The 24603-nt window shown below is 34.8% G+C and overlaps 1 protein-coding gene across 1 annotated transcript in view; it reads right to left on the reverse strand.

Annotated features, from left to right (window-relative positions):
• Positions 1-24603, reverse strand: part of LOC135846624 (kinesin-like protein CG14535) — a 221207-nt gene that overhangs the window by 27923 nt on the left and 168681 nt on the right. The window contains exon 5 of the mRNA XM_065365825.1: positions 14486-14678. Within this exon, the coding sequence (XP_065221897.1) occupies positions 14486-14678 (193 nt within the window). The remainder of the gene's footprint in view (positions 1-14485; positions 14679-24603) is intronic.

The raw sequence follows: 24603 nt of genomic DNA on the forward strand, positions 1-24603 counted from the left end.
CTCTCAATTATTGAAAAATAAAATAGCATAAATTACAGAAAAATTAGCACAAAATTGAGCAATTTTTGCAAAAACTGATTGAAAATGTGTTAAATTACCATGAAAATGGTCAAGTAATATATCGCAAAAGTGATCAAGTATCAAGAAATTGGAAACAGATTTACCAATAATTACTCATGATGAATCACAAAACTGTGAAATGAACGTAAAAATGGCTGAAAATTGTCAAAAGTTGATTAAATTTTAGTAATGTTAAAGTATGAGAAAAACGGGTATTTTGGTAGGATATTTTTTCAAATGTTTCAATTTAGGGAAAGAAGGGTTTAAATTTATTCAATCCAGAACTTTTTGGGGTCAAGATGTTTCTCAAAAAAGATTTAAAAAATGAAAGAAAAAAAAACAAAGTCTGCAAGAAGAGAACGGAAAATTATGTACTTACCTACATGAAGAAAGCTTGATTAAAGAGATGATGAAAGAAGAACAGAACTCAGCAGTTCTGGTAAACAAATGTGATACTTTTTGTCATTTTTGGCAAAAAAAAACAGGACTTTTTATGGCAGTCTGAGTCATAGACAGAAAATAAGACTGTCTGATAATTTTGTCAAAAACTGGGACTTCCTGACAACTTTGAAAAAAAAAGAACTTTTTTGGCAATTTTGGCAGAAAAAAAAAGTACCTGGTACTATCAATTGCAAGGCACCTGATTTTGGAAAAATATGACTTTTTTATCAGTTGAGGAAAAAAATAAATCCTTTTTGGAGGAATTTTGACAAAAATGAAAATTTTTCAACAATTTTGCCCAGTGGCGTAGCCAGGATTTTCTCAAGGAGGGGGCAAAACCAGATTTTTAGGTATGAAAAATCGATATGAGAGGTAATTTTCTGGAAACCTGTTGTGATGTGTGGTGAATTTATGAAAATAAAGGCAAAGGTACTGCTCGAGCGAAGCGAGAGCAAAAATTTTTAGAAAAAATGGGTCCAAATAACAAAAAAACGTCCATTTTTGCATGTTTTCTTTCAAATTTTCGCTCGTAAGGGGGGGGGCATGGCCCCCTTCGCCCCCCCCCTTGGCTACGCCACTGATTTTGCCAAAAATGGGAGTGAAGTCTCCTCTTCAATGAAAGTTTTAGATTAAGGATATGTTTTTTGCTAAAGAAATGTCAAAAATTGGCGATATTTTCAAAGTTTTCGAAAGTCTGACATAAAAACAACTGATTTTTTGCTTTTACCAAAATGTGAGGAATCGGTCATTTTTGTTGAAAATTGTGCCTCTTTTCAAAAAATTTCAAAAAGTCACTTTTTTCAACAATTTTTCAAATCTTGTCTTTTTGCTTGAAATTAACAAAAATTTTACTGTTTTAACAAAAACTACCAAAAAGTTGAAAAAAGTGTTTTTTTTACAAAAAAATCTATATGTACCTATTACGAAAAAGTCTCATTTTTGGCGAATTATTGCTAAAAAGTGCTATTTCATTATGGTGCTATTTTGAATGAAATATTTTGTTTTATGCATTTTTTTTTTACTCAAGTAGATACATAAAAGTTGGTTCAATTTTTTTATTTTTTATTTTGAGATTTTTTCCTGGGTATATTAAAATGTTTTGCCTACGCTTTATAATTTTTTTGATCAATTTTTTAAATTTCTGTGGTTGCTAAAGTTACTTTTTTGATAAAAATTCAGTGGGTAGATAATAGATACGTGCCCTGTTCATGATTAGTTTGATACCTATTATATCTTGAATCTACCAAATCTGAATTTTAAACCGGATTTTTGAAAAAAGTACATTTCATTCCTTCAACTCGTATAGGTACCTAGGCTACCTACTCTTTCTATTGCTGTATTACAAAGAACTAAAAAAAAATATTTATTCGCGCTTTTTACTAAAAAAAAAAAATCGTAGGTAAATCGTTTAAAGCAGATTAAATGAAATTTTATCTCGACTGGAATTAAACCATGTCCACCTATAAAACTATGTGTTAGGTACGTAACGTACACGACTTTACACGTATCTAACGGAAAACGGAAATTTAATTACGCGGCAACATATTGTACACGATTATAAACGTTTATTGTGATTAATTGTTTTTTCAGCACGTGCTATATTGAAAAATGAGTTTTAAAGGGCAAAATGAAAGCGACATAGGAAAAAGCTCGCAGAGAGGAAAAAAAACTGCACGGCGAAACGATTCAAAAGATATTTTCAAAACTATCTAGGCGGCCTTCGACCCCCTCCTCCCTCTTCCTTCGTTATCCAAAAAAAGGGGTATGTATTGCATCGGGTAATAAATCAAAGTGAGTTAGAAACAGCAACATCAACATCTGCATTACCAATTGCAAGAGGGTTACTTATCTGTGAGTTCTTGAGACGTTTTGACAGTGTTTCGCAAAATAATGCCATCCGAGTAGGTACGGGTGAGAGAAAAATACCTCCAACTGGGGTCTCGTTTTGCACAAGATCTGAAGATAGATCATTCTATAAACGTCTCACTATATGAGAACGCGTTTGATACGACTGTACATTTGCGAAAGGACACGACCCTTTGGTTTTTGATTAATTTTGGTAATCCCTTATATCGATGAAGAAATCCTGTAGGCGAAATTTTCCGCAAAAAAGAGATAGTAGGCCTACGATACGGACGCGAATGTATCTTCTCTGACTCGGGCAATCTGGCGCTATACCATTAAATCATTCTATCGCCGCCGCTAGACTCGACGCTTTTAATTCACACCCTTAAACCAAAGCAACGTGTACAAAGTTCTTAACCCCCTTTACTTACTCTTCGTTCAATATTTACCATCACTCCTCTCTCCCTCCTCTCTCCCTCCTCCAACCTCAATTTGGCGTCCAGATTTACTATGTTGTTCGTTTCTGTGTACTTCTATATAGGCTTACGCTTTTAATTAGTAAAAAATTTATTTCCGAAAAAGAATATGGCAGCTTTTGCGAGCGAACTCCGACCGTTACCTACTTATTATTCAACGCGAAATATTCTTTTAAAAATTGATTTTTTCCCAGCCTGCGAAATTTTAATCGTAATTTAGGGCTCTTAATTAATAAGCGCGAAAGGTAGGTACCTACGAAGGTATAGGCGAATTATGGCTTCGACGAGGCACGTTTTTTTCTCTCCAGTATTTCGAACGTTTCTTCGGCTCTTGTTGCATATTTTTCATCTATGGTCGGTACCGTGAATTCAAAAGAATTGAATATTACCTTAAGTAGGTAGCTATATTGAAAATATTAGCCGAGAAAACCCATTCAAATGTCGCTGAAGTTGTATTTACAAGTTTTTTAGGTAAGAAAGCGAGACATTTTTCAGAGGTTTTTGGTTTCTTATGGGCAACAAAGTGACATTTTTTGGCTATTTTTGTCTAAAGTGAAGAAGTAAGACTATTTCGCACCTACCTAATTCATAAAATTTATTCTGGATGTTTAAAACCTGAAAAAAATGACAAATTTCTGACAAATTTACCTAGCTATGTCAGAAATTACACATTTTTTTCTGACACAATAGTGATAGCTCAGATAGCTACCAACATTATGTCAGACTTGTCAGACTTTCAAAAACTGAAAAAAGTTGAATAAATTTTGAAAAAGCATTGAGTGAATCACGATATTTTATTTGACATTCATGAATTTCGAAAAAATTGCCGATAAATTCTCAACATTAAGCCAGTGTTTCAAATACTTTAAGAATTGGGGGAAAAGTTTATTAGTTTTAATCTGAATTCAAAATGTTCTTTCTGAATTTAAAAAACGAAAAAAAAACCTATGAATTTTTGACATTACATATGTCAGACTATCAAAAACTTTGAAAAAAGTGGTCAATTTCTGAAGTTTCTAATTTGCATTGGAAAAAAATTTATGATTTTGCTAAAATAATGTCAAAAATTTGAAAAGCACATTCTAATATTGAGCTAAGATTTTTCTATTTACTTGGAACTTCAAATACAAGTAGTTATTGAGTTCACTTGAGCGAAAAACATATCTGTGATTTAAAACTTTTCTTGGAGAGCAAATGTCACTAATTTAGCAATATTTGAAAAAAATGTACTTTTTTGGAATTTTTTGCAAAAAGGCCACAATTTTTTATTTGTGGCAAAAAACTGGGCTTTTTGTTTACCTATTTTTGGCAGAACGCGAGATTTTGACACATTTAGCAATCTTTTTAAAAAAATGAAGATATGAGACTTTAACAATTTTTAGTAAAACAATAAAACTTTTAGAGAATAATACGCCAGTTTTGTGATTTTGGCAAAAAAGAGACGTGACACTTTTATTAGCACTTGGAGAAGGCAAAAGAACGGCTTGCCACACTGCCACAGGGAAGTGTCCCATCACCTGTCCTTTTTAATATCTACACCAACGACCAACCAATTAAAGGTCCTGCACGTCGCTTCCTTTATGCAGACGACTTGACACTCACAGCATAGTGTGACACATTTGTAGAGGTGGAAGACACACTGAGTCAGGCAATAGAAGAACTAGACGAATACTATAGAGCCAACCACCTTAGGCCAAATCCATCCAAGACAGAACCCCGTTCGTTCCCACTTGTGAAACCATGAGGCTAAGAGACAGCTCAACATCCAATGGGGAACCCCAAATATCTAGGAGTGACACTGGATAGATCACTCACCTACCAGCAACAATGTGAAAAAACCAAAATGAAAGTGACTGCTAGAACAAACCTGATCCAAAAGCTGGTAGGTGGCAGCATCGACATTTTAGTTTAACCTAGACCGCTCTACTCATACACAAAATAACTCCGCTGATTTTGTCGCCAACTCTGAGTAATAAACAAAGGCAACAGCACATGCATAACTCAACTACTATCAGCAATATACATACACATATGTATGTACACACACACACACACACTTACATCATCAGTTGTTGACACATGCGCTGTTGCGTTTGTTCATTACTCAGAGTTGGCGACATAACCAGTGGAGTTATTTTGCTTATGAGTAGCAGTCTATGTTAAACTAAAATGTCGATGGGTAGCAGATGGGGAGCTAAACCACAGGTCCTGTGTACATCAGCATTAGCGCTGTGTTACTCAGTTGCAGAATACGCCTGCCCGGCATGGGGACGATTAGCGCATGCTAAAAAAGTAGATGTGCCCCCTGAATGAAGCCTGTTGATTGGTGACAGGATGTCTCTGACCAACTCCACTCACAGCTCTACATTGTCTCGCAGGGATTGCACCACTGGAGGTATGTAGGATGGTGGCTGCCAGAGCAGAAAAAACTGAAGCAACACACTACCCCATACACCCCATGCATGGCTACAAAGAATTACCAGAGAGCAGACTAATAACCAGACACAGTTTTCTGAGAACAGTGAATGAAATAAGTGCTCCTGCCAAAGTTGAATGCTGTCAAATCTGGAACACAGCATCAAGGAACAATACTATGAGCGAATCATTGCCCCAAGGCAACCAACTAAAGTACAGCCTCTGGAAAATTCTGAATAGAATTCGAAGCGGAACAACACGCTTGAAATCCAACCGATACAGATGGCACTTGGCTGATGACGTTCTATGCGGATGTGGCGAGGTACAAGTTGACAGACACTTTTTCAGGTGTCAATTATATGGTGACTTCGACGCAGACAAACTGGACCGGACAATTGATGACGAGGGGATGAAGTTCCTCGAATATTGGGACAAGAAGGGAATTTAAATAATTATGTAGTTAGTATTGCTGACTGGACAAGAGAGAAAAAAAAGCAAAAGACAAACCTTTTTTGCATTTTTTGACAAAAAGCCAGACTTTGACATTTTTTAAAGAAAAATCATGACTTTTTGGCAAATACCTAGGTAACAATTTTTGTCAAAAAAAAAGAAACTTTTCCGCAATTTTTTCGTAAAAAAGCAAGGCTTTTCCGTTTTTGGTAATTGTTGAAAAAAACGAGACTTCACTATTTCAGCTGAAGGGGGGAGGGGGATTTGGCAACCTCTGACAAAAAACACAGATTTTGAGACATTTTTTGGAGAACAATAAGCCTTAAGCCCTTCTGGAATTTGTTGAAAAAAGAACAATTCAGATGAGGGGCTTTGAAAATATGTACACATGTAAAGTATACTGGTAAAAAAACAAAAAAACAATTAATTGTAGTGGAAAGTGAAATCAAAAATGTCGCAAATTAAATACGTTCCACGACTAAATGTCCAATAATTCCGAAAAACTGATTTCTTTTCTTCACATGAAGCAAAAGACCACACAACTACGTACAATACCCAAACATTAATCCGGCATCTCAGCAAGATTTATGGCCACGACGGTGGAACGAAATCCAACAATTATATCGCCAACGAAACAAAAGAGAAAAAATTATTAACAAAATATGAGTTAAAGAGTCAGCGAAGCGTAAAGGAGCGCCACCGTTATTACTTTACTTATACATCATTTTCCTTATTTAAAGGGAGAGGATTTCGTCGGGGAATAACAAGACCAAGTGACGATGGGAATAAAAGACTGTTGTTCGGTAGGGTGACCAATGTGTATCTAAAACTTTCATTGTTTTCATTACCACTGGCACAAAAGCTGAGGGTAAATCTATTACGTACATCTTTTTTTTCTTCCATTCAAATTAAAAACATATTTTTTGGTATTTTTAATAAACGCCGTTAAAAGAGAAAAAAAAAAACAACGAGCCTTTTCAGTCGAAAGATGAAAAATTATAAATTTTGCGGTATGAGGCGTAGGCAAAAGTGAAGGGAAAAACACGCTAATTTCTCGCTTGTTCGCGTCGCTCGACTGCTAAAAATTCATTACGAAAGTTCTCTTTCTTGTAAAGTTTACAAGTGTTGCCAACTGGTGTTGATTTATACGATTTTACACCCAGCAACAGTTTCCAATATGCTTGAAGACCGAAGAGAACAACAAGCTGCGATTAGGGATGACTAGCAGGTGAGAGAGGGGGAGAGGTGCAGATGAACGGTATGTTAACTACGCGTGTACATATTATGGATATGCAAAACATCTTCGAAGAATTCTTTCTTAATATAGTCCGCGGTAAAAAATTGTTTTACATTCATTAAAGAAAAAAAATTTGGCTGCAGGAAAAAGCACCCCATTATTTGGTCTATGTTTTCTCTATTCGAGAGTATTTTTTATCCTTCGACCTGATCAAATATTCAAGTCGCGTAACTTCGCCAATACTACTTCCCGATATGGTATAGCACACCGGCTTTCCAGATATTATTTTCGAAAGCCTGGCTACAGCACGACGCGGTGTGTTGGTAAAAGTGCCATTGCCTTCTTCGCAGCATCAGTATTCCAGTCAAAGCTTACAATTCCAATTATGAGGCTCAGATCGGCACATCTCCCGTATACGCCTAGCCATTTTTGCGGCTTTTTTTTACTCCTTAACTTATAGTAATATAAAACTTTTCTTACGTCTTAACGAAATCCACGCCATCGTCGTAATACGAAATCCTTCTTACAGAACACAGATGTTGCATTGCAGAAATTTCCAACTATATACCGACCCCTCTGGCTTCCAAATGCGTAACGCATCAATCACATAACGCCTTCGAGTTGCTGTGTTTTTTTTCGCGTACCGAATAACAGAGAGTGGGTACACAGTGTGTACCTACACCTACACGGTGCGAGTGTCTCGAAAATTGGACGAAATAATTTCAAAACTGAGATTTTTTCTCTCCTCGTTTTTATCGACGATACGACGACGACGTGACGTGAAAGGTAACTTAGGTTCGAAATTTCCCGACGCAAAAAATACACCTTCGATCGCACGTATCTGTGGTCTGTGCATGGAAGATGTAGAGCTTCCAGCTTCGATGAATCAGCTGTCTACATATCAGAAGCAAGAGGAAAGCAGAATGATTATCGAGCGACAATATTCGCGTCGCACATCATCCTCTTCTTCCTTAAGGTCTGTAATCTTTTTTTCTTCCTTCCTTCCCCCTACCTCCCCTCTAAATCGTAACTTGGAAATGACTCAATCAAATTTTATAGAATATGTTATCCAGTACTTCTGACATAAAAATCAATTCATCTTCGCCCCTCTTCATTCCATTCACTTCATCTGGCTTAAATTTTAAACCGAGGCATCAAATCTTTTTTTTTTTAAGGAAAACGAGACAAATTCAAGTGTTAAAATTCATTAAGAATGAAAAGCGAAATTCGACGACGGAAATTTCGTTTGATCGTTGTAGATGGTGAATCTTTTAATACACATTAAATAATCCATTTTCGAGCAAATTTTGTCAAGCTTTGGAGATTTTATGATCATTTTTCAAGTAAAAAACGTAGATATCCATGTTATAAGTTTTTCTTTCAGAGAGACTTTTTTAAACGTTAAGCCAATGTATGATTGCAAAAAAAAAGTTGATTTTAGTTTTAAAAAGTTGATATTTAGTAAATCTAAAAAACAAAAATGAACGAGTTTCTAGTGTACTTTTTAGTGAAAAGCTATCAGTTTTTCAGTGGTCAAATATCGGTAGTTTTTTTAGTGAAAAATAATAAGTTTTTTTTAGTGTAGAACTGACCGCTTTTTTTGTGAAAAACTGTCAGGTTTTTCAAGTGAGAAACTGTAAATTGTTTTAGTGAAAAAACTGTCAGTATTTTTAAGTGAAAGACTGACAATTTTTTTTAGTGAAAAACTGCCATTTTTTAGAGTAAACTGCTCGTGTTTTTGGTGAAAAACTGTCAAAGTTTTTTTAGTGAAAAACTGTCAAAGTTTTTTTAGTGAAAAACTGCCTGTGTTTTCAGTGAAAAACGGTCACGTTTTTTGTAGTGAAAACCTGGTCATTTTTTTCAAGTGAAAACCTTTCAATTTTTTCAGTTTTTTAGTGAAAACTACTCCTCTTTTTGTGAAAAACCAGCAGCTGTTTTGGTAAAAAAAACTGGCAATTTTTTATTGAAAAACTTATCGTTCTATTCATTGAAAAAAATGCTTTATTAGGTACCTAGTTTTTTTTAGTGAAAAATTGTAATGCACTTTTTTTTAGTGAAAAATTGTGATCAACTTTTTTAGTGAAAAACTGACACTTTTTTTGGTGAAAAACTGACCATTTTTTTCAAGTGAAAACCTTTTAATTTTTTCAGTTTTTTAGTGAAAAGCTCTTGATTGGTGTTTTTTTTTTAGTGAAAACTACTCATCTTTTTGTGAAAAAACAGCAGCTTTTTTGGTAAAAAAAACTGGCAATTCTTTATTGAAAAACTTACCGTTCTTTTCAGTGAAAAAAAATGCTTATTAAGTAGTTTTTTTTTGTGAAAAATTGTAATACACTTTTTTTAGTGAAAAGCTCTTGATTAGAGTTTTTTTTGGTGAAAACTACTCCTCTTTTTGTGAAAAACCAGCAGCTTTTTTGGTAAAAAAAACTGGCAATTTTTTGCATTGAAAAACGTACCGTTCTTTTCAGTGAAAAAAAATGCTTATTTGTGCTTTTTTTAGTGAAAAATTGTGATCAACTTTTTTAGTGAAAAATTCTGAGTACCTCTGTGATAAAAATTTTTAGTGAAAAATTGTGATCTACTTTTTAGTGACCAATTCTTATCAACTTTTTTAGTGAAAAATTGTGATAAACTTTTTTAGTGAAAAATTGTAATAAACTTTTTTAGTGAAAAATTGTGATAAACTTTTTTTAGTGGAAAAATGATGGTTTTCAAATCGAAAACTGCCAGTTTTTTCAGTGAAAAACGGAGAAGCTTTTTGCTTGGCGAATCATTCAACAAGAAGTCACCAGACAGTCAAACATGAATTTTCTGTGATTTGGTGACCTTTTTTTAGTGAAATACTGGGAGGTCTTCCTTAAATAAAAAACTTGCAGTTATTCTGATGAAAATCTGAAATTTTTTTAGTGAAAAACAGAACTGACATTATTTTATTTTCAAGTGAAAAACCAACAGTTTTTCTAAGTACATAATATAAGTACATAACTATATGGCAAGAATTGCATTAAAACACATGACAGATGAACAAAATCGAACGTCCAATCAGTAAGTTTGTATTTTCATAAAAACACATTTTGATCACAATTGAATTATACAATCATATTATTTAAAAGACCAATTTTGACATTAAGTTGACCCACTTACATTGAGAGCCACTTTCGACAAGAGTAAAACAAAGTGTACTTTTCGTGGTCCAATTTCCCAGCGTAACTAATCATTGGATTTTTTCCATCAATTTATTTTCTTGACTAATTTTTAAAAATTCGAAGCTGCAGCTGATTTTTTTTGTGGAAACTACACTAGATATGTGTCCTCATGTCCTGGGGGGGGGGAGAAATCGTTGATCGAAAGGTTCCCTTGTTAGCTCAATTTCCAACTGCCACTTTACTGACTGAGACGACGATTTCAGCAAGGAAGGGATTGAATCCCTGGTCATGGGGTCGTGAAAACTGACACGCTAGTCGAATTTTTCATTTATGCGTTCCAGATTTAAAACAAATAAGCCATAAAACAGCTTTTAACCCGAATAACTCGCGCGAAATGAGCCATTGCGGATAGATTGGTATGGTAAACAGTGAAATTAGGATGGGCGATGCAACGCGTTGCAACGTCATTAAAGAAAAATACGAATGTTAAAAACATAAAGCGTGTTATTGCGTCGTATCTCGCGTGTAATGTAAATTACTTATTCGCGCTACACGTCATGCAAGCGACGTACGTACAAAAGGTTGAAAAAGTTTTTTTTTTTTTTTTTTTGACAAAAATTACAAGAGCCTATCAAAACGCTGCTCCAGCAGCTCCGTGAAATTGATTCGTGTCTGTGCTTTACTGGTTGCATGCAAATGTTACGGTACACGCAACCCTATAGCCCAACGGACCCTAATAATATCGCCATTTCGGATCATATTTTGATATGATTTTAATTCGACGTAGTGAATTATAGTACGAAAGGTACCGGAATATATTAACGACGCCTTCGTTCAACCAATGGCCACCTACAGAGTCTCTCAAATCTAGCTGTATAGGCTTACCTTACATTATATTTTTTTTTTTTGCTTTTTTCTTTTCAATGAGAAATTTTTTTCGTCGCCCGCGATTCGGATAATCTGCTGATTAATGTTGAAACAATCGCCACAGCGTGTATTTTTTACTCGAGTTTTAACTTTGATTTATTCGTTTACGGCGTAAATCCGGCTTTACTGAAGAAAACGAAAAACATTTATCTTTATTCGGCGACCATCGTTGTTATCAACTGTAAGAATCAATAAGACTGAGCTGTGTTTCCGGCTAACTTAAGTTCGAACGGTTATTCTTCTGGGATTGCGAAGGGATGATTACGCCTGGCCAACTTTCCCCTTATATCCTCTTGCCCAGTACATGTAGGTATACTTTTCGTCGTTCACTGCTGTACTTATACATACTCATTCTTGGTTGCAACACATCTGAGGTCCGAATGATCGTTGATAGGCTTTTATACTTACGTACTATGACACGATCAGGTGCAGGTTACGATTTTATTGGGGATACTTCTGTTTCTGTTGTAAGAATGTTTTTTAGTGCAGTGATCCGAGTCGTGAAATTATGCTTTTATTGTAGGTACCACATAGAAGTTATTTTTTATCAGAATACAGTCTGTAGATGACGTATAATAATATTCCCAGAGAAGGGAGGTACCGCAATCACAACAGACAGAACAAATTTTTCACTATGGACAATGGACATTGAAGAACTAACGCAGATGATTCTGGAATTCAAAACGAATCTTTGAGAAACCGCGAAGAACTTTTTTTGATTTTTGGAGAATTTCTAAAAACCTCAAATGATTCACTAATCACTTCCCATAAAAAAGTTGAAAGATATATTGTATTTGCGGACTTTCACTTTATTTTTTGCAAATTATGTATTATGATTTAAGAGGTAGAAGGAGAGGGGGCTGTTTAAGGTTGGTATTATTTATACAAGATGAGCACATCATCATCAGATGTTGTTGATTCCAATTTAAACGAAAATTGGAGTTTGGGGAAGTATAGTTCGTGTTACAAAATACTATCCATAGCAAACATTTTTATTGCCTTGGATGATTTTTTGATTTTCAACAAATTTTTGAAAAATGAAAGCATCAAAATTTTGGTTTATCTCTTGAAATTATTGTTTGACCATTTTTTCAAAAAACAGCTGCTACAAATTTTTCATTAAAAAAAAGCTGACGGTTTTTCACAACAGAGGATGAATGCTTTTCACTTGAAAAAAAATTTTTTTGCACTTAAAAACTAGGTAACCGTTTTTACCATAAAAAATCAACTGTTCTTTTACTGGAAAAATGACAGTTTTTCACTGAAAAAGACTGACAGAATCTCACTAAAACAGGCATACAGATGGGTTTTCACTGAAAAAAACCAACATTTTTTTCACTAAAAAAACCAACATCAATTGTTTCACTTGAAAAAACCAACATTTTTTTCACCTAAAAACCAACATTTTTTTTTACTAAACATGAAAAACCCAACATTTTTTCAGTAAAAAAAACTTTGTTTCACTAAAAACTCGCATTTTTTCACTAAAAAACTAACATTAGTTTGAAAAAACTCACATTTTTTTCACTACACATGAAGAACCCAACATTTTTTCACTAAAAAACGACCTTTTTTGCATTTTTTCACTAAAAAAACAACATTATTTTGTTTCACTTGAAAAAAAAACTAACATTTTTTTCACTGAAAAAACTCTCATTTTTCACTAACAACGAACTTTTTTCACTAAAAACTTGCATTATTCCACTAAATAAACCAACAATAATTGTTTCACTTAAAAAAACTAACATTTTTTCACTGAAAAAAACTAACACTTTTTCACTAAACATGAAAACCCTCAACATTTTTCACTAAAAAAAAGTAAAAACAAACTTTTTTTTCACAAAAAACTCACATTTTTTCACTAGAAAAACGAACATTTTTTCACTAAAAAAACTAACATTTTTTTCACTAAAAAAACCAACATTTTTTCACTAAAAATTAAAAATCAAACTTTTTTAAACTAAAAACCAGCATTATTTCACTAAAAAAGCAACAATAATTGTTTCATTTAAAATAACTAACATTTTTTCACTATACATGAAAACCCCAACATTTTTTACCAATAAAAACAAACTTTTCTCACTAGAAAAACTGACATTTTTTCACTAGAAAAACTAACATTTTGTCACTAGAAAAACTAACATTTTTTCACTAGAAAAACTACAGTAACATTTTTTCACTAAAAATAAAAAATCCAACTTTTTTTCACTAAAAACTAGCATTATCTCACTAAAAAAGCAACAATAATTGTTTCATTTAAAATAACTAACATTTTTTCACTATACATGAAAACCCCAACATTTTTTACCAATAAAAAACAAACTTTTCTCACTAGAAAAACCGACATTTTTTCACTAGAAAAACTAACATTTTTTCACTAGAAAAACTAAAAATTTTTCACTAGAAAAACTAACATTTTTTTCACTAGAAAAACTAACATTTTTATCACTAGAAAAACTAACATTTTTTCACAAAAAAAAACACTTTTTTCACTAAAAAACTGACATTTTATTCTCACTAAAAAAACTAAAATTATTTTTAAATAACAAAAACTAATCTTTTTATAAATAAAAAACAGACGTTCCTTTGAAAAAATTTGACAGATTTTCTCTAAAAACAAAATCTTGTCAAGAAAATGTAACACAATTTAGACTGCATTTCTCATCAATTTTTTGCCACTATCAAAATTATATATACAGACATTTTATTCGATTTTTGGGCTTCTTTCAATTTTACAAATTTAAAAATTGTTTTAATGAATACGTTTACAAAAATGTTTTATTCAACTTCAGAGAATTTGAGTACTTATGGTTTTTTTGGCAGCTTTAATTTTTTTCATATTTGACGACTACACATTTCACTTTTTGTTTTTGTTTATAGATATGTGTTAATTTTAAGTCTGCTGATTTCTTGTTTTGAAAATTACCAAAAAAAAAGAATCTGTGAGAACTGATAGGTATGTCACTCCATATTTTTTCATAATTTTCGTTCTTTTTTTCAGAATGGAGAGATCAAAAGAATTTGACCTAAAACTTTTTTTTTAGAATTTTTATCACAATTGGAAGCCCCTGTGCACCCCTCCTCGACGATGACACCCAGTTTTGAAGATTAGTTCGGTTGTAAAGGGATTAAAAAAGTTTCTTCAGTATTATGAAAAATCGAGCTTCAACTTCAAATATTTTTGAATTCAAACTTTTCACATTTAAATTACTGATTTCAAATTTTCAATCAAGTATTCTCTTAAAAATCACGGAAAGAAACTTGCTCTAGGCTCAAACGAGCCTTGAAAAATAATCCTTCAAAGTTTGGCAGTGCCACAATAAATCGTTAACGCTATGAAATTTCGAGCTTCCCTCCCTGAAAATGATTCCTTGTTACTCAACTAGCTCAACTGATCAAAAGGAGCTCGTAAAAAAACTTGAGAGAAATCTAAGTACTCGACTTCATCCTTTGGTTTGAATTTTGTATACTTGGAATTAGTCTCTTACCTTTCCAATTCCGGTGGCTTCTTTTTGACCGATCTTCCTAAGTAAAGCGGACGGTACCGGAGGCGGACTGCGATGCAGCAGGTTGGAAAACCCGCCGATATTTTTGGTTCCAGCCGAGGCTCCATCTTCAGCCCCGGAGCCTCGTCTTCTTCTCCTATGTGGCGACGAATTCAGCTTTAACTTCTGAGACGCTCTGCAAAAATCAAAAAAAAATCACCCTACATTAGATTCAGTCGGGGTGGAAATTCACCACTGTTGTAGGGTGTTTAATGCAAATAAAACTTAAATTTCCGTAATAAACGACAAAAGCATATACAAAACCAGACAACAGGAAATACGGGTCGAGTAGGTAGGCACTAGGCAGTATTTTCGGCATCATTCGAAACGACACCACGCAGCACATCGAACCGAGAGGGAAAAAAGGTGCCGAAACGAAGAAGCGCGAATTCTCGAACAACGCGTTGAAAAACACTCGGGATTTTCCAATTTCACACGTTTCTGATTCGCAAAATAAATGAAAATGACTGACTAGTTTTCTGTAAACTGCATTCGCAGAAGTGTTTTTTTCCTTATCCTCTTCTTCGCCTCCTTTCCGCCTCGGTCTATCTCCTTTCCGGCGGTATATCGAGAAGTACACGGTGACGGCGAAAAGCGGACTAAGAAAATGGCGAATTTATCCCCCTTTTTACGGCGAACCAAACACGCCGTGGAAAAAAGATGAGGACATTTGAGTTAAACTTGGTAATATGTGGCGTTCGGTATCTGTCGTGAACGTGAATCGTAACTTTTAAAACAAACCCGTTAAAAATGTACCATCTATCCCCAAATTCGCATCGTTTCCCTTTTCCTTTTTTCGTCTGCCTAAGTCTTTTCGAGCGTGTGGTGCTTTAAGAAAACCTTTAAATTACGATGACATCGTTTTCAACTCGAACCATAGTGAAAACTTCTTTTTATAATTTGTTTTAATTCGAACCACGTTAATGGGTTTCGTTTCGAGTTGCGAATTGTTTAGCATGACCCGTCACCTCACTCTATCGTACTTGGAGATGGTGTTTCCTCACTTTCAACCGAAACCACCCGCAATCGCAAATCACTTCTACCCGAGTCCTCCTTGGAATGCGAAATGCGAATCGACTTACTTAATGGCGATAGGATAAGTATCGGAACACTTCACCCGGTGTTTCTCAGGTGCACTGTGCAGTGATTTACTTACATATTTATTCTTTTTTCATTCTACAAAGTTACTCGCTTCGACTGCATCATTTCACCCTCCTCCTCATCTGGCGTAATCAATCGGTCGCAATGTTTATCATTTGAATGGCATTCTTTCACGAGCTGTACGGTCTTTTAATGCGCGTTTCTCTCGCCGGATTAAATCGTCGAAAGGGAATGCAATTTTAAAAGAGGTATTTCAGCTTTCCCAGATTATCGTGAAAGTCGCACCACCTTTCAAAATACTCCCGCCGATTGTCCGATTAAACGAAGTACAGGGAGACTCGCTAAGATTTACCCTTTTTTACACCGAATAAAAAGACACATGTGTTCGTGAAGAGGCGAATATTTTTTGAAAATTTGCTAATGACCAAAATTGCGTAGACCATTCTTTCTAATTTTGATTTTTCAAAATTTATATCAGCCAAATGAATTTATCAGAAAAATCACTATTATCATATCAACTGATTATTATGTGACAATGTAAAAATATGAGAATTGGAAAAAAACTAAAAAAAATGGAGAAATGAAAAACTAAAATTGTTTTAGTTTCAGTCTCAATTACGATAAAGTTTTTGAGAGAGGGGGATAGGGAAGGTGTATTTCACATAATAAAATTTTATAAAAAGAATAAAAAAATCAATTGGCATAACCTTACACATTATTACATTGAAATGTCAACAAAAAAAATTGAAAATAGTTAAATAGGTATTACGTATCTTCTATTAAATTTAAAAATGAACAGAAAAAAATAGAAATTTGGAAAATGAAAAATATTACTTGAAATCAACAAACGAAAAACTCTCAAAAAATGAAACAATTTAAAATTGATTAAGTTTCTGAAAAATTATTTCAACAAAAATTGAAATTTATAGGTATAGAAAAAAAAATTAAGAACAAACATTTGAAGAGTGATATTCCAAAACTCGCTTTGTCCATTTTTATCGAAGTTGGGTTTTCAGCAGTACCTGGTAGATGAAGTATTAACTCACATTCCTACATCATCAACCTACCAAAATGAGGTGTTAAACTCACCTAAATAGCCAATTAACTAAAAATTTTTAAAAAATAATGTTCCAAAACGCGCTTCGTCCATTTTTATTGAAGTTTTTTTCAGCAGTATATAGTGGATAAAGTGTATACCTACACTCCTACATCATAAATCCACCCAAATAAAGTGCTAAAGTTGCCCAAAAAGGCAATTTACCCATTTAAAGGGAAACTGTTTTTCCTCTTTCCTGAAAAGTTGTGAAAATGGACAAAGCGAGTTTTGGAATATCACTCTTCATTTTTATAATTTTGGATAAAAATACGATGAAATTTGAAAAACAGAAATCTGAAAAAGAGCTTAAATATACGATTTTCAAATACTTAGGTATTCCTGAAAAAAAATAGTATCATTTTTAAAACTCACAAATTGGAAAAAAATTGAAAAATGATACTTCAATGGTTGTTGTTTTGATACGTCGTAGGTGCAGTGCTGCTATTGAAACATCGAAAAATAAAAGCGAACTACTGAAAAAAAAGACACCCCTCCCTTCCTCTCCAAAAAACTAAGAAAAAAAAACATCAAAAATTTATCAAAAAATTCAAAATTTTTGCTTGATAGAAAATTATTCCGTTTCCTAGTTTTTAAATGAATAAAAATCACTTTGCAGCTCTGAAAAAAGTAATTAACTGTCAATAAACAGATAGACTTCGCTGGCCCTACCAGCTTCAGAAGGGTATGGCAGAGCTACTGAAACGATAGCTCTACTAATGTATGTATAGCCAACCTTGAAAGGCCAGACAGAAGACAGACGACGTTGGGAAGCCAGAGAGACGGGTCAATGACCTTAAGGAGCAAGTTAGACGCCCATGAGAGGCTAGACAGGTAGGTCAATGACCTCAAGAAGCCAGACAGACGAGCCAATGACTTTGAGAAACCAGACAGGAAGTCGGGTCAATGACCTTAGGAGGCAAGACACATAGACAAACAGACAGACGACTATAAGATGCTAGGCAGGTAGGTCAATGACCTTTGTAGGCCAGATAGGAAGACAGACGACCTTAGGGGGCCATACATGACTGGCCAACGACCTTAAGAGGCTACACAGGCAGACAGACAACCTTGAGATATGGTACCTGACATGCATGCATGCAACCTCCAGAGGCTAGACAGATAGGTCAGTGACCTCAATAAGCCAGACAGACAGGCCAATGACCTTTTTATTAAATTAGGTATTCGTTATTCAGAGAGTTATCAATTGTCGAGTAGGTAATGTCCACTCAAAAATTTGTCATTATCTGAAATTTTAAAGTTTTTGATCAAAAGTGGTCTGAAGTAGAACTCAAAAAATCAAAAAACTGAAAAATAATGATTCAGGAAACTAATTTAAAACAATTTTCAATTTTAAAAAAATGTATATTTTTTCATTCAAAGCTGTTACACTTTGACAGAGCTAGAAGTAACTCAATCCTCTTCTTTTCTCTCCCTCCCTATGAACATGAGATGGTGGTGTTTGAATTTCCATTGATCTATTATTGTACTAAATCACTTTTCATTTTCTATATTTGATACAAAAAAAAAAAAAAAAAAAAAAAAAAAACGAATCGATGCAGAAAGTGGAAAATTTTTTTCAAACTTTTTCATTAGGTACAAGAAATATTTTCAAGTAAGTTCTGATTAAGTTAGAGCAGAAGTTTGAACCACTCATGCCGGAGGAAATGTTAAAATCAAGAAATTCACTCGTTTATCCAAACACATTTTCTTCCTACTTATTTTTAAGAACACTGTACGTAATGTCCAAGCAAATAAAAAAAAAAAATAAAAAAAAAAAAAAAAAAAAAAAAAAAAAGGAAAAAAGTATTTGAATAGGTTGGTAACTTATCCCTACACTAATACATCAAAATTCACCCACTGACACCTTGCACGATACACTTTAGGGCAATTCATCATACACCAGTGCATTATAATTTGCATAAGTCAACTTTTAAAGGAACTAAGTAGGCACTTGAGATACTAGACGACAAGTTGATGTAAATATATTCGCATACTTCAAGTACATATTTGAAGACATTACCCATCGTAACCACGTTTACAGGTAAAAATGACCGAAAAATTATCCTTAAACGTGAATATTTCTAGAATAAAGGTAGGTAAATCATACACACACATTTGGGCTCGAGTGAATTTTTGATACGTTCTTTAACAGAGTACTAAATAGAATTTGAATTTAGACAACCTCCTGCTCCAATTTTACATGTTATGAAATTAAAATAAAGAGCGAAGGGCTGCGATAGTACACTATATAATTTAAACTCCATTACACCGTTTCAACTGGGCTCGGACAAACATACTTTTTTGCAGGTAGTTATAACCTCGAGAACCCCTTAATTTCTACCTGAGATTCGAATAATTTAGCCATTTAGTCGAGTCCCAGCGCTTATGAATTTTTACTCGACTCCGTATCATGGCTCCTGGCGCAGAAATACGGTACCATCCAATCCACATGTGCGTTCCGTGAAGCGCAAATAATTAAATGAAGGATTACAATGACCTATTGTAAACGTATTACGTCGGTTATTGCGTTTCGGTGTAATCTGGGTAGGATTTACGATGTTTAGAATAAATTATGATACATGGTTTATATCACACATAGTGTAACGTATGAATCAATCAATTAATCTAACTCGTGTATCATTTTTACTCGTCTAGGAAAAAACACACACATACAGAGTGAACAAAATCTGGACCATTTACATAAATGATTCGATTTCCAAGAGCATCGTTAGCATTTTTTTAGAGGGGAGTGTGATTTTGAAGCCTCGAGGCAAAACACTTCATTTTTCCGGTATCTATTTCCACATTGAGGGAGCATTCAAACTACCAAAATTCTGCTTACGTAAGAATGTTCTTACTTTAGCTAACTCCCTACCGTTTGGCAAAAAAATCCATCGAATAAACACCACCATCGACAAATCACGTTCTATTGGTAGGTACTTAAAGCTGGAAAATCATTCACGAAAAAAATGATATTTCAGGTAAATTATCATCGGAAATCACATTTCACTCGATTGATTCTAAATTGAAAGTGAAATCAAAACGATGTCGAGCAAATCGTATCCGGAGTCTTGTAGATTGAAAAGTGCACTTGGTCGTCTCCTGCCTCGTTTGCAGGAATTATAAAGGGATTGGCAAAGTAAGGGGCCTTCGATACGAGCACGTTTTGTCCGTAAATTATGGTACCTAGCTGGAAAAAGATTAAGGCGGAGAGTGGAGAAAAAAAAACACAACCGAAGAAAATTATTAACTGCGCATCGAGAAGCACGAGTATTAATATGGGGATTGTGTTTTCCAAAATATACGAATGTACAAAACTACAACCATCTGCGACCAATTACTAATGTTCGACATTCGATAAACAATTTTTTTCCCGTTTTGACGCGAGAAAGGGGTTCGATTGACAATTCATTTTTAGGAGACGCATTTGGCGCTCAGGTCCGCACCATTTCGTACTTCGATCCCCTATTGTATGGCATGGCAAAGTTCGATGCTTATGGTGGTACATATTTTGCTACTGGTGGAAAGTTTGCTAACATGAACCATTATACCTACGAGTGCTTTGATAACTACCGACACTTAACTTGCGATAATGGTTTAGACTTTGAAAATTATATAGCCAGCCTTGAACTTGGATTTAACTACAGTAGGTATTATAGACTTGCGATATTGGAATTTCAAAACGATAGAAAGCGTCAAGACCGCAGAAATCGTCCGGCTTTCATACGAATTTCCGATACAAATTAGATAAACGGAATCTCAATCAGATTTCCATAACGAGAACACCCTCGGGGAAGGATATGAATATTTTTCACTTCTTTCTAACAACTTCCCCTTTTTTTCGCGTAAAACTAACACGTATCGAAATTGATTTTCAAAGTATCGATAAGGTGGCAAGAGAAGGACAAACCAGAGCGAAAGTGAATACGGTAAGCGAAATGGAAATAGCCTCGTTTTTTTTCTAAAAGAAATGCCCTTGAAATTTCTAAGAAAAAAAACATCGAATTGGGAATTTCAGGTATGCTGATAGATCTTTTCATGGCCCTTTTGATGTCGTGAAGGGGCAACAACATTTCGCACACTTATCAGAATTCGATTTTTTAACTAGATTTTAGTGAATTTACCTAATTCAAGGAATTTTTCATCTTCAATTTCACGTCAAAAAATTACAGTTACAAGTAAAGTTTGGCCATCCAAAGTTTCTTTGCTCGGGGAAGGAGGTGAGGTTGAAAAAATGGTCATTGAAAATTTTCTTATTTATTAGTACGACTAACGAGAGGCAGAAGCAGCTACATTTGAAACCTGCTGTAGTGATTTCTTAGTTTTCTCAAAAAATTTCAAATCGCTCTAGAAGGGACATTGGGATAAAAATGAACTTCAAAACCTATGTAGGTATGTATAACTTTGATCGGTACTTATTGAGCAGTGAGCACCCTCTAACAGTGTTTTAGGTTTTTATGTAGTTACCTATACCTACCAGGAAATTCTATAGGTATGAGTTAAAAAGTGAATTTTTGATCAATTTGAAAATTCTAGAAAAAGTGGGGGGAAAAATCAAATTTTCAAAGAAAGGTGTACAACGAACGATTTTTTGGCGAGGTATCGTTTTGGTGTATCTACTAGATCACTCGTCTTGAAAACAATCGAATTGTTAGTTTGACCTTTTGACCCTTCCAGGAGGGTTTTGATTTTAAAATTTCTGAAAAATTTGATATTTACTTGAAGACTTCAAAAAGGTCAAATTGAGATCAGTGCCGGTTTTAAGGGGGGGGATTTGGGTGATAATCCCCCCCCCCAAGAGGCCAGTTTTTTTGGAAAAAATTTTGATGCTATAAAGTGGGAATTTTCCAAGCATTTTTGCGCTCTTGTTTCACTGAGATGGATGCCGATTACAAACCAATGTTCATTTTTTTTCATATTTTTTGAGAAGAAGGAGCCTTTTTCTTCTCAAGCCCACATTATATAGGTATATTTGTACACGATTTACTTTGAATAATACTTTGCAGGCAAATTTCAGTCACATGATGTCCCTCCTTTTTAAAAATTAAATAAATAAATAACATATTTATTCAGTGGCGTGGCCAGGGAGTGAAGGGGGCCATTGCCCTCCCTTGCGAACAAAAATTTGAAATAAAACATGCAAAAGTGAACGGTTTTTTTTGTTGTTTGGACCCATTTTTTCTAAAAATTTTCGCTCTCGCTTCGCTCGAGCAGTAATTTTACCTTCATTTTCGTAATATAATCACCACACCTAATTTCGATTTTTCATGCCTAAAAATCTGGTTTTGCCTCCTCCTTGAGGAAATTCTGACTATGCCACTGTATTTATTTGATTTCTGCTCTCCGAGAAGCTTAATTTTACCCCCCCCCAAAATGAGACGGCAAAATTGTTTGGTTCTGACCCAATTATCCCCCTCCAAAGAAAAATCCTGACACCGGTACTGATTGAGATTGTTTTTGAGTCGGGTAATCTGACACTCTATAGGAATTTTACGATAACCACCTAAAAGATCGAGAGGATGTCCAATAGGCACAGACCAAAATTATAGGAGCTTAAGTTCATGTTTGGCCCTTCTAAAGCGATTCGAAGGTCCTCTAAGAAATTGAAAAATCGCTGGAGGGAAGGCTTTGAAATGGACCATAACTATTTGTTCTCGATGCTCAGTGACTCGGATGGCGCGCATGGCGTTTTACAACAAAACTATGACCATATCAAGAGTTGAAAGTAGTAATTTCGTAGTAATTTTCAACGAGGAATTCGAATCCGATGCCCTTTTTTTCGCTAAACCCTTTGAACGGGAAAGGGGGGTACCAAAATCAAATTTTGTAAAAATGAAAAAAAAATCGAGTGATAATGTCAAATTATAGGTTTTTTTGGGTCGAGAAACACGAATCTGAGGACCTGAGGTCCTTTTTTCCCTCAGACCCTTTGGGGGCCCTTGGAGAGGTGCTACCAAAATCAAATTTTCAAAAATGAAGAAAATTGAGTGATATGTCAAATCAAAATCAGTGCTGTGAGAACGCGGAAGTGCTCGTTCCCGTTCCCGTTCTTTGTTCTCACAATAAAGAACGCCGTTCTTTGTTCCTTATCACTCCCAAAAATCTAACACCTCGTTCCTGTTCCTAGTTCTTATGCTTCATAAGCAGAAGCGTTCCCGTTCCCGTTCTCATTCTCAATCAAATTTCCAAAATTTACATTCCTGTGTTCCCATTCCCGTTCCCAATAGGGTTCTGTGGTACAAGCGAAGCCATTTTTGATGGAAATTTTTTTCATTTTCTTCTATTGTACCCAAAAACTACTAAAAGTTTGTGGAAAAAGCATATTTTTTCCTATTTTTCAGAGTTTTGGGAGGTAATTTGAGAACCCTGAAAGAACATCTAAGAATGCCAAATTAGCACTCCGTTCCCATTCCTGTTCTCGTTCTCACAAATTTAATGTTCTCGTTCTCAGTAAGAACGTTCTTCAAGAGGATTTGTGTGATTATCCGTTCGTTCTTTGAAGGAAATTTGAAAAGTTGCGTTCTTTATGCGTTCCCGTTCCCGTTTTCGTTCGTTCTCACAGCACTGGTCAAAATAATAGGTTTTTTGGGTCAAGAGACCCAAATCTGAGGTCTTTTTTCCCCTCAGACCAGTTGGGGGCCCTTGGGGAGGTGCTACCAAAATCAAATTTTGTGAAAATAAAAAAAAATCGAGTGATATGGTAAAATATAGGGTTTCTGGGTCGAGAAACACGAATCTGAGGTACTTTTTTTTCATTCGGCCCCTAGGCGAGGCGTTACCGAAATCAAATTTTGAAAAAATCACAAAAATTTGAGTAGATTATCAAAATTTAGATATTTTGGTTGAGGGGTTTTATTAGGCAGTTTTTCAATCATTCGACCCGATATCGTCGGTTATTTTTTATCATAACTTGAAAAAACGCACCTAATCGCAAAGTAACTAACCACGCCCAAATTCTACACACTTCAACATACATTTTCACGCAATCGCGGTTTCGAAGGGAGTTCAATGAAACAACATATGGCTATTCACTTACAATTATTTCACGTTACATTTAGTTAAAATGAGACGAGATATCTTAAGAATGGTAGCACTTATCCAAGGGCCCCCGAGGGGTCTGAGGGAAGAAAGGGCCTCAGATTCGTGTTCCTCGGCCCAAAAAACCTATATTTTGACATATCAGTCGATTTTTTTTATTTTTACAAAATTTGATTTTGGTAGCACCTCCCCATGGGGTCTGAGGGTAAAAAGGACCTCAGATTCGTGTTTCTTGATCCAAAAACATACATTTTGACATATCACTCAATTTTTTTTTCATTTTTACAAAATTTGATTTTGCCCCCCCCCCTCCCTTTAAGGGGTCTGTCGAAAAAAAAACTAAAAAAAAGGACATCTGATTCGAATTCCTCGTTGAAAATTACTACGAAATCACTACTTTCAATTTTTGATATGGTCATAGTTTTGCTGTAAATGCCTTGCGCGCCTTTTCTCGCAATCCGAGTGACTGTGCGATGTTTGGGAGTTGAATTGAAGGAATTATTCTTACGCTCACCTACGTACTTTAGAATATTGTATTATTTCAAGTAGGGTGAAATTTGAAACTACATAATTATGTACCTATAATTACCCCGTCCTAAGATTTTTAATCAAAACGGTCACCTGACATTCATAACCAAAATCTATCAGCGCCGTGAACTGCAGAAAAAATAGGCAACATTTCGTTCAAGGGAAGGTAGGGTACCACTTTTTGTCACGAATAACCTTCCAACGTTCGGTGAGGTACATGTAAGGGCCCACCGTCGACCGTATATAATGGACGAATAATTCAAATCGCAGGAAATGACGGCTAGATTTTGGATGCAGA

The sequence above is a fragment of the Planococcus citri genome, chromosome 5 (assembly GCF_950023065.1).
Source record: "Planococcus citri chromosome 5, ihPlaCitr1.1, whole genome shotgun sequence".
Taxonomy (NCBI): Eukaryota; Metazoa; Arthropoda; class Insecta; order Hemiptera; family Pseudococcidae; genus Planococcus; species Planococcus citri.